Here is an 11,616-nt window from a genome sequence, read left to right on the forward strand (position 1 = left end):
AAAAAAAAAAAAAAAAAAAAAAATCAACCAAACCCAGTTCAACAACGAAAAACAAGTGTGGATTATAGCCAGTCCTTCTAAACATCCAAGAAAAGGGTGGTGTTACATTCTGAAAATATGCCTCCATTTAGTAAGACCACCAGCCAATCGTATCATCTACAGAGTTAGGAGTGAGAGAACCAGCATCTCTTATTTTGCATTAAAGCATGAGTATATTTATATGTCATGGTTTCAAAGAAGTATAGAAGCAGTAAACCCAGGTCCTTAACATCCTACATTTGCCAGGCTGGACCGACTCCACAGCTATTAAGCATCCTCATCCAGTGAGTGGCTGGGAACACCCATCAATGGGTGTTCATAGCAGAGTGCCCACTTCACCAGTCTCTCTTCTCTATTGGTGTTTGATTTACCAGATGGAGAAGAGGAGTGTATTCAGCGAAAGGAGCAACGCAGCACCTTATGCAAACTCGGATGATGAGGAAGATGGCTACAATTCTCCTAACATTAAAAGGAGAGGGGCTTCAGTGGACGATTTCCTAAAAGGCTCAGAGCTTGGAAAGCAGGTAACTAGCCTGACCTTGAAACGGTCCCTAACATTTCAGAAATGTTTTATAACATTCAGCTCATTGCTGATTGCACTGTTGCTCTGCTGATCAGAGCCATGGAAGTGTCTGTCCTGGTCACGGCCACAACCCAGGAATCTTCCCTTGCAGGGGCAGCACTAAGCCGTGCTCTCCTTGGCTTGTTCCCTGCCTCTTAGCCTGCCAATATAATTATTTCCTAGCTTTCCGGTGACCCGGTTGTCAAAGGGGGGGCGCGGGGTAGGAGGGAGTGGAGAGTGTTGTAAGCAGTGCTGTGCCCACGGCTTTGGGTGTTTAGCACTTCGCTAGGGTTCAAATTCTGGTTTCTTCTTGAGGCTGTACTCCCTCAGTACATTAATCCACTGTGCCAAAAAGCCCTCACTTCTTAAAAAGTGACACCTTAAAGTTTATCAGTATATCAGCTGAACTCTAGTTAGCAAGGCAGCTGTTCTATGTTAAAGAAATACAAATAGATTATTAAGTATTTATCGGCCAGCTATCTGAGAGGCACCTACTGGCAGTTTAATTGCTCATTTGAAGTGTTTACAAAAACTGGACATTTTCACTGCATAATTTATTATCAAGAAAACAGTTTTTGCCATTTCTGTATGCCATTCTACTATCTCCAAACCTAACTGGAAAGTCTCAGTTATCGTTTTTTACATGCAATATGAAGTGTAATTGCAGTCCAAGGCTGTTTTGAGAGGCTCAGCATGTCAGTGGTTGATTTCATAAAGGAATGAATAGTTTGTTCACTTTAGGAGGTGGCTTTGTGGTCTGTGTCCCGTGACTTTCTGACACATGTCATTCTGTGCACCGACGCCCAATTAAAAGCCTTTAGCTTTATCTCACTCAGCATGTTTTCCAGTTGCACGAGATAGAAATGAACAAATCATCCTAAAACAACCACATATACAGGTAACAGGACCACTGGTCTATGAAGGCAGGCCGTTGACATCAGGCAGCGTGTCTAATGGAGACGATTGCTCCATTCTGTATTTCTGTTAAATTATATTTTGTAAAACTTTGTATGGGTTAAAAAAAAAACAACCGTTATTTATTACTAGATCACACTCCTTAGAAATTGATGCAATCACTAATCTGCCAGAGACTTCCTATATGACCCTAGACAAAGCACTCTATTGACTGCAACAGAGATCAGGTGCCTGAATACCTGTGAGGGCCTGGGCCTTGGTATATGAGTTGCCCATCTATAAAGAGAGATAACAGCACTTCCCTACCTCTTCAGGGGGTTCTGAGGCTAAACACTTGAATGGATTTGGGATACTCAGCTTTTACAGTAATGGAGGCCGGAAAGTATCACACATAGGCCTTTGATTTAAAAAAATGAGGACCGTAAGGTTACGCACGAAAAGGCAGATACAAGGGGTCCGTGCGGAGTACTACAAGTACGAGAGCTGCTTAGAGCATGTGTCCTGATAGAGGCCTGGCTGGCCATTTGCCTGGGCAAATGCATGATTTAGAGCTACATTAAATGCACCCACAAATTAAGCTCTCAATTTTGCACATGGTCCCAGTTGCATAGTTTACTGGCTCGTGCTTTAAAGGCACTCTGGATTCAGGCAGGCAAGTGCGTTGAAATGGTTTTAACCCCATTGCTCCCCTGAAGAGCAGCAAAGGGCTCAGTGATGTTCTAGCTCAATCCTACGGTGATCACAATGTTGTGGATCAACTGCTGAACAAGAGAAAGCTTTTAGCACCCCTCTATTCAAACTTAAACAAAGGCTTGGTTTTTTTGTTACTTGGTATAATGCATCTGAACGTACAAAGCAAGAGAATAAAGTGACATTTCATATATTTTATGTAGCTAACACATTTGAATATTTAAGGTTCTGATCCTGCAGACAGGCAATTAATATATTGCGCTTCTCTGTCGGCCTGTAAGTGGCACCATTGACTTCACCTGAGCTACTCAAGGCTTAAAGTGTGGGACATGAGTAAGTGCTTGCAGGACAGTGGAGCCAAAAAACCAGCAATGACTTTTAAAAGTCTGTTAAATGAGGTTCAATTAAATGTTTTTAGCTACAGTACCTTGCTACATGCTCCATAAATATTAGAGTATTCTGTACCAAGTTAACGTTACAAACAAAATGTAATGGTACAATTATTTCTTGCATGCGCTTAAGCTAATTATACTGTACATCTTCACAAGTTCTGCCACTCGGTTAGGTTGCCTTATCTAATCGGCTTTTATTTAATAGAAACCTCTGTTATTGAGTCCAAATCAGATCGGTATTGGAGATGATTGGAAAGGTTCCTAGTGGATGCTCAGCTATGACGCTCTGTCATTTTTCTTGGATGATGACAGCCTTTGTAATCTGCAAGATATCAGTGCATTGGACCAAATTCTGCTCTGCTAGATCAGAGCAGTCGCTTGAGTTGTCGGGATGCAAGAGAGAACTGAAATTGGAAGCAAACCCCCAGTGAAATTGCAGAGACAGAACTGAGAGCAGAATCATAAATGTAAAGCAGCAAAATGTCATATATTTAATGAAAGAAAGTGCCTCAAACTGACAGAAGGCAAATTCTTGCAGTGGTGTTTAGTCTTAAAGTGACACTAACATAATGCAGCAGAGGAAATCTGACACCATTCCCTTAGATAGGACCGAGGGTGGGATCCTATAATTATTAATATTATATAGGGGACCTTTCATCCACTGACTACAAATAGTCTCACTGTGAAAGATCACACTAACTTCATACTATAAGAGGGGATGTAGGCACTCAGAGAGGGTAGGCCCAGATCCTCAAAAGTTGTTTGGGTGTCAAACTCTCATTGAAATCAATGGAAATTAGACGTTCAAATACCTTTGAAGTTCTGGGCCAGAGTGACTTATAAATCACCATGCTAGCAAAAAAAAGCAATTGAATGTAGCAAAGCCAGTCAAACTGAAACACTACCAGTTCATTAAAATGGCCTGTTTCCATCTTGATCTCTGTCTACTTGAAAACACAGGAGAACTTAGTATATTGGAATGACTTCTAGAAGGATGTTAATGTTGTGTCTGTCTGCTCTTCAGGGCTAGGGACAGAAATTACACATAAACCAGTATAAGTAGTTGGAAACCAGTTCAAATCTGTAACACAACAGAAGTTCAGTGTACATAAACCACTTTCCTAATGGCTGAAATTGGTTTAAGGTAAACCTGGATGGATGTAGTATCAGACTTAACTTATTTAGGTTGAAACCCCTGATACCCTCCAGATTCAAGTTAACTCAGTCCCCCAGTATCCCAGGATGCTTTGCACCTTCCCCACAAACCCCTCCCCCTCGGCAGGGTGGACAGACTAACCTTGAGTCAAGCTGTCTGCCCCAGCTGAGCAGGGAAGTGTGCTATAGCATCCCCCAGCTTCTGGCCTGGGCCCCTGCAGGCATGTGGCTTCATTTCCAGAATCAAAAGTGAATGTCTGTTCACTTGCTTATTGGTTCAATCTATGCAGCTTAGACTAACCTGCCAAGATTGAATTGACTCAGCCTCAGATTTTTTGACTGTCTGTACTAACGCCAGGTGTCAAAATAGAATAACAGTTTTGAACCCCAGCAGCTAGTGATGTTGTATACTACGACAGAAGTCCTGGTTGATCACCTGCAGGGACTGAATCCAGGACTTCTGAACCCTGTATACAATGGGCTAGCTACTGGAGGGGACAGGAAGTTACACCGTGTTAGTTAGTGAGGATTTCATACAGCATTGCTATGATATTCAAGCTACTGGTAGCTGCCTTGCCTCTCTTTTATGAATGCACAATGATTTCAGATGTTAAAACCCGGAACTTTCTTGTTTTCCATCCTGCCAAATAGCCTCACTACTGTCATGGAGAAGAGTACCACACTGAAAGCAGCAGAGGCTCCGACTTGTCTGATATCATGGAGGAGGACGAGGAAGAGCTTTACTCAGAGATGCAGCTGGAGGATGGTGGAAGACGGAGAGTTAGTGTAACATCCCATAATGCACTCAAGGTAAGGAGGGCTTAATCTCCAGTGAAGAATATGCAAATTTGCTTTTCTTCCTTCAGTGGATTATAGTTTTTTAAGTCCACTATGGCTATTGCAGGCCTAGTGGCCTACAGACTAGCAGGGTACTGCAGCTGGGATGAACGCTGTTCATCATATCTTGGCCACCTTACACTTGACAGTTCTCTTCTGTTTCACAGACTTGGAGACTGAGCTTTTGGTTGTAGCTGTGTTGGTCTAAGGACATAGGCAGGCAAGGTTCTTTGTGATCTCTTTTATTAGATCAATTGAGTACTTGGGGAAAAGTTCTTAGCTAGCTTTCGGGTGCAGTCGCCCTTCATTGGGAGTCCCTGTTGGTCTGAGACGCCAAGGAATTTGAGTCTCAGACCAACAGAGACTCCTTATGCCTTTATGATGACTGAGCCTGAAATCTTGCTAAGAATTTTTCCAACTCCTCAGCTGGTCTAATAAAAGATGTCACATCTACCCAAAGAACCTTGCCTGCCTACATACTTGGAAACACGCTATAGGTTGCTACGTACTTGTGTGTTTTGCCCCATATTTGAGAACCTTCCTCTGATGCTGTACTACAGTATATTGGAAACAGCTCAGATCAGGAGAAGTTTTCCGATTGTGTGTTTGTGTAAGCAGCACACATGAGTACACATATGCAAAAAAATGCCAGAGTTTTAACATCTGGGGTTATCTTTTTCTGATTTTTTGTCAGGGGGATTTCTTAGGGACACTGATCCCAAAGACTGTGGGAAATATTATTAAGTGCAGTTTGGATAAAGCCTATTATCATGATATCAGGAGTTTCCAGTTTCGATGGAGCCAGAGAACAAATGTGTATCAGGAGCAGTGCTCCAACCCTGCGTAGGAACATTTATCTTAAAAGACAGTTTACTTTGCAAATGCTGAACTTTCCCAACATAGAATTGATGTTTTCTGTAGTCTCTCTGTGTGTGTATGAATGTGTGTGGATGTGTGTGCGCATGCGCACACATGTTTGCATGTGTGTGCGTGCACTCGCATGTGTGAGGACATATATTGTAACTTCCTTTTATGCATATAACAATTACTATGCTAAATTGTTTTTTTTTTCTTTTTAGTCCCCTTTTGCCCCTTAAAGTTTTAGGATTTAAATGATAAAGAAAAACCTACTGGTAGTTTTTCATATCGTAATTATGTCACATGCCACAACAAGCATGCCATCTCCTTTTTTCAAAGTGAATACAAAGGGGTGTCTTAATCTTTACTGTAACTGCTTCTATATAAAGACTTGCAGTTTTTATGCCATCAATAAAGAGACTGTCGATTACATTTTTAGATGAAACCTTTTATTTCCATGTTTAAGATTATGATAAAAACTTGAAAATTAAATTTCGCTGCCTTCTGTCCCTTTCCACTTGGCAAATGCTGGATTACCCCTATACCTTTCTGAACCATTATGAATCAGCACCATCTTTACTTCTTTGTTTTACCAGTGGTGTCTGCCTGACACTGAATACGAGGGGCCGGTTCATTAGCTCAGGTGGTAAAGCAGCATCAGTCTGTTTGAAGTCAAGAATTGACTGCTGATAACAGAAGCTAAGGGTCCAGCCCAAGGTGATTCAGTTTGTTCTTGTTAGTTGACTGGCTCTACAGAAGTGCAATCCATATGCGAGTGCCACACAGAATCAGGATCCGGGATGTACATGTTGAATTTAAAGGATGCTGCCCACTGCTTTTATATTACATTTTAGATCAGGTTCTGGATCCCAAGTACTTGTCAGTGTCCCTCCATTTTGCTGGATTCAATTGTGCATTGCAGCTGCTTTAATTAAAAACTTACTTAGCAAATTTTCCATGCTATAATCTTTCAAATGCATAAGTCATTTGCATCTGAAAATGAGCCAGCCCATGCACTTTGAGCTGTGATTGAAGATGCTATACAAAATACTGAATGGCAGCTAAATTAATACATGGCCCCATGCAAAAGGGGAATGCTTTGGATGTCAACATATGAGTTGCTTAACCAGGGAGTTGTTAATTCTTCCAAAATAAAAGGTGACATGTGATCTGAATGTGAAGATCAGAGCTGAACAGTTCTGAAATGTGGAGATAGCTACCTATTGTAGATTGATTGATTTTTTTTTTTTTTCTATAAGTAGGGCACATTTTCATAAAGGCTCCGGGGCTACCGTACATAATATAAAAATGCATTAAAAATAACCTAAATAGTAGCAAAACGTCCCTTTAAAAACTTGCTGATCCCTGAAGACAAAGAATATCAAAATTCATCTTAGTTCCCTTCCAAGAGACAGCCTGAACAGGGGGCTTTGTAATGGTCTGGGAAGGTAAACCCAGATCAGCCCTTGGTGGACCAAAGAGGAAAGAGAAGTGGGTTGCTTTCCAAGGAAGCATTTGGTTAAGGAGATGAAGGGCAATGGCGCCGGATCATGCCCAGTTCGGTATAGCTCAGGGAGAAACCTAAGCATTAACGCTATATTCTAACTTGGCTGCCACCATGCCTGAACTTGTATGCAGCTTTTATTGCTTTATTTTGAATGCATGGGTTTATTCTTGTTAGAGCATCACTATATCAGCTGTGTTTGGACTGACCTTCCATGTTATATCTGACGCCAAGCAACTTCTTAATCATGTCTTTATTTTCACAGATTCCCATCAGAGCATGACATCCCCCCCTCCCCTCCCCACTAAGTAAACTGCATGCCTTATGTTTTGCCATTGCTCTAGAACTAATTCTGTCTTTATTTTTCTTTCCTTCTCCCTTTTTTTTTCCCCTTCCCATTTTATTTTTTATCACACACTATTTGTTCCCTGCCTGTTTTTTAACATCACATAATCTTAAGGAGTGCTATAAGAATAAGACCACTGAAGCTGCTTTTTTGGAACAGCCTGACTTTTCACAGCAGATACAGCACAATAAAAAGCTTTTCAGTATCCCAGAAGTAGCCGAAGAGGATGGTGACTATTCTGAACTGTTACACAAGCAGGGCTTAGGTGCACCCTATAAAACGAAACCCACACTAGCTAGAGACACTAAACCACCTAGGGCCTACAATCAAGACCAACAGCACAACTTCTGGTATCCAGCCAAGCACAGAATTTCAGGCATAGAGGATCTGGCTTCAGAAGAAAAAGGATGCAAATATAGTAGGTCCTTAACAAGAAGCCCAGACAGCGGCCTGGACTGTGGAAGTGAGGAAGAAGAATCTCGTTTTAATTTCAGGAATGCTTATGACTTGATTTCTGCCAACGTTGCACCAAGCTGTTGCGCAGACACCAGTAACTGCTCTTGCAGGAAAACCACGAGGCCATTGCTTGCTCGCAGGAAAACGTTAACCAGGCAATGCAGCATTGAAGAAGACTTTGGCGACTTGGGTCCTTTCACTGTAGAGTCTAGAAGTGAGGAGGCCAAACCCAGTTTTGAGAAAAAGTATGAGACTCAGAAATGTGCTAGAACAGATCATTTGTCTAATGAAGATATTCAGGGAGGCTGGAAGACCAACTTAAAAGGGACTGAATCTAGGGCGGCTGTTCCACTTGCAAAGCCATCCCACAGAGACGCAGAAGACTCTCTGGTGTGTGAAATAAAACTTCCTTCTCCCATCTGCTTGCCGAACCAGTCTCGTCTTTCTTTTTCCTTTGTTTCTCTGTTTCTTTCTTTTTTGTCTTAGAGTCCATCTTTGGGATCTGTCTGCTGGGGATTTTTGGTTTTTTCCTTTCCTTTCTTTCCCCATTCATTTTGGTTTATTAATCTGCATTTTGCTTCACAGGCTTCTTTTGTGTTATGCTGAAATCAGTTTAATTTGCTTGACAACAATGATTTTCCCACAGAACAAATTACAATAATGGCTGCTTTTGTTAAAGGACAACTGAATCTAAATTTTAATTAAGGGTTAGCTGAATTATAATTTTCCAAAAGTTTGTCTGTCTTTATCTTAACGTGCCCATCAGAAGATTGCTTTAAAAAATAAAAATAGGTTTTATTTTTAACTGCGTTAAACACATTTCACTATTCTTTTTTTTTTTTTTTTTTAAAGATACATCGCAAAAATTCCATTTCTCACGTTTTGGGTTCGCTCTCCTCACTCCCAGCAGTTCAGGAATTGCTTCTTTATCTTCAGTTCATTTCCCTGGGCAAGTACCACCAAGAAATGTCTTCCCAATGACAGTGGTCCTGGTTTTTGGAGTCGCAGGAGTCATCACGTTTCCATTCTCCACCTTCTTTCTGCACTGTCACTTCTTTTCCCTCCTTTTGAGACCATCTCTTCTTGCCTTTGAAGTTGCAGACTGCATCTCTGAACAGGAAATGCAGGAAAACAGCTTCTTCCACAGGGACAAGCCAATGCCGGGCCAGATCTGATCCCACAAAGGCGTCTCTGTGATCCTGCCAGTTTGCATTTCTGTATAGGAGCCCACAAAAGAGTCTTAATGGACTTGTGTCCGTAGACCTCCCCGCTTCCCAGACAAACCGAGCAAGTTCTTTACCCTCTGAGTCTTCAGCAGTCCAAAGGGTGAAAGTCTCACATCGAAGGTACCAGTAACATCAGTTGCCACTGCACTTCTAGCAGTTTATTCCAAACTGGTTCTTAACATCCTCTCGTTAAAATGGGTGGCAAGGCTGAATTTAACCCTAACTGTTGCACGAGAGACCCCAGAAAGCATTAAAATATTAGCATGTACAAATTAGAGTAGTATTTCCTGCAAGTTAGCAAAAGGGGGGTGGGAAAAAAGAAAGGGCCAGTTGTGGTGAGATGGAACGTGTCTGCCAATCACTTCTCCGGGGTCTAATGACTTTTTTAAAAGCCTCAACAGCAGGTATCCTTTAGAGAAATGCAGTCAATGTTTTCAAACACACCAGAGGCCGAAGGACACAGGCTGATTCGTTGCTGCGAACCGTACACAGCCGTCAAGCTAAAAGATCGATGCGTTGACCTGACTGATCCCACGCAGTCTCCGCGAGTGGTCTGACGGGAGAGCGCAAGGTGTTCTGAGCCACGTTAGCCGCAACGACAAAGGCAAAAGAATGTTACCAAAATTATTCTTTTTCTTTTTGTAACGTATGACTGATGTTTACGAAAGTTTGTGCCACGGGTCAAGGAGCCATTTTTCTTTCACAGGTTTAACAGGCACCAGTGTATGACTTTTCAGCTAACCTTTCAGTTAAAAACTAAGTTTAGTTGCCTTTAGAGCTTATGCTTCCGACTGTGATTGACCTTACCTGACCGTATGATGTTCCCAGCCATGTAACCTGCGAACCTGTTGTTTTTGTTTTTTAGCTTTTAGGGAACCCATCATCCCCAGGACGACCTGACAGGGTGGAGCACACGGGGCGAAGGTCATCTCATGGCAGTGCAGTGTCACAAAGGTCTCGACCAATGTTGGTCCCTTCCATTGGTTAGTTGGCCAAATTGGTGCATTTCTGTTCTTTGCAGCTGCAACACTGGGGAACTGGTCCTTAAAATGAACAGAGAAAGGTGAAAACAAAACCCCAAACACTTGCCTTCAAGCATGATAAGTCTCAATCCTTCAGAAGAAAGGAACACGGTCAAAACCAAATATGCCTCGGGCTAAATACGACTAGACTGGAGATTCCTTGCAGGTCTGAACCAAAGCCTACTGAAGCCAATAAGCAGTGGCATAGCAAGCACTTTCAGCTCCCGGGGCAGAGGTTTGGTAGGAGGGGATTATGCCAACTAGTGGAGAGTGGGAGGCAGGGTGGGGAGGGGAGTCTTACCAGCCTAGCTCTTCTCACTGTAGCAGCATGGCCTGGGGCTGCTGCATCTGGGGGATAGGCAGCAGTATGGGGGCCCCATTTGCTCCCCTCTCCCTTTAGGTGTAGGGCTGTGCCTCCTGCAGCAAAACCTCAAAGGCAGGGTGGGGGGCATCACTTTACCCCCCCATCCCATCCCAGATACACTACTGGTGCCCAGCTCCCACAGCCAGGCAGTGCAGGGCTGCTCCTGGAGGGAGGGGTCATGCTGACCCCCGAAGTCCATGCCTGGGGCCAGTGCCCTGTTTGCCCCCCCTGAGTTATGCTGCTGTCAATAGGGGTCTTACCATTGACTTCAGTGGGCGTTGGATCAAGACCCAAGCTTCGGTTGACAATTGTGACAATGTAAAACCTACTTAAAAATAAATTAAGATGTGGACATGCTATTAATATGGTAACCAAGATAAATGTATCCACCCACTCATCCATCTGTCCATCTTTTCATTCATCCACAACCATTTTGTATTCACCTTCCATTCTCTTAACTACTTTTTGGAATTCTGCAGGGAAAATTGAGGTTATTCAATTGAATGACATACGTAAGATTCAAGTATGTCCGCTAGATTTGCTTTTTCTAACAGGGCTGATGTTATTTTTCAGTTGGGACCTAAAATGTGTGTATATGTATTGCTGTCTACAAGACAAGCCATTCCAAAAAGTACTGCAGACAAGACAATGGAATAAAGATACCGTGCACAAAAACATTTTCACCAAAACTTGTACACATCACAGACTGCTAGTACACAGTCACACTGAAACTCAAGAAACAGCTAGAACAAGAGTGCAAAGAGACTAAAAGCAGAAATAAAATCACATAGTAGAAGTGCCCCCTCACACAGTCTCTATCTTTAAATTGAATGGCACTTTATGATCAGTGCAGGCAGCGAGCCAGTGAACCCAGGAACAATGTTTAGCAATATAGTCTTGGAGCTTAGTCTGTAAATGAGACTTTCCAACACAGAGAATAACTTCAGAGTCGCTTTACTATCAAGCAATAATATGTTTTTCATTTTATTTTTAAACGTGAAATATTGTCCCCTAATTTTTTCCTCCTTCCATGGATTCACAGCAGAATAACCAGCCTGTAAGCACATACACATTTTTTAATATATATCTGTATATATATAAACCCTTTGGTGGTGTACAGCACCCTCTACAGATTTTTAAAGTTAGGAACTCTTTTTCTTGGGAGGAAAACCAATGTCAAGTAGGTACTTTTAGGGTCATTAATGAAACTGTGGATTTGATACATGCATGGGGGTGTGTGCGCGCACACA

The 11,616-nt window shown here is 42.3% G+C and overlaps 1 protein-coding gene across 13 annotated transcripts in view; it reads left to right on the plus strand.

Moving 5' to 3' along the window:
* RIMBP2 (RIMS binding protein 2) overlaps positions 1-11,616 on the plus strand; it is a 268,024-nt gene that overhangs the window by 223,809 nt on the left and 32,599 nt on the right. For 8 of the 13 annotated variants that reach the window (XM_019507085.1, XM_019507079.1, XM_019507081.1 and 5 more), the window contains 4 exons: positions 414-563; positions 4,405-4,563; positions 7,413-8,144; positions 9,846-9,963. In XM_019507085.1, the coding sequence (XP_019362630.1) occupies positions 414-563; positions 4,405-4,563; positions 7,413-8,144; positions 9,846-9,963 (1,159 nt within the window). The remainder of the gene's footprint in view (positions 1-413; positions 564-4,404; positions 4,564-7,412; positions 8,145-9,845; positions 9,964-11,616) is intronic. The other 5 variants (XM_019507086.1, XM_019507091.1, XM_019507092.1 and 2 more) reach the window with 1 other exon arrangement.

This window comes from Gavialis gangeticus, unplaced genomic scaffold, assembly GCF_001723915.1.
Source record: "Gavialis gangeticus isolate Ggan-Ray unplaced genomic scaffold, GavGan_comp1, whole genome shotgun sequence".
Lineage (NCBI taxonomy): Eukaryota > Metazoa > Chordata > Crocodylia > Gavialidae > Gavialis > Gavialis gangeticus.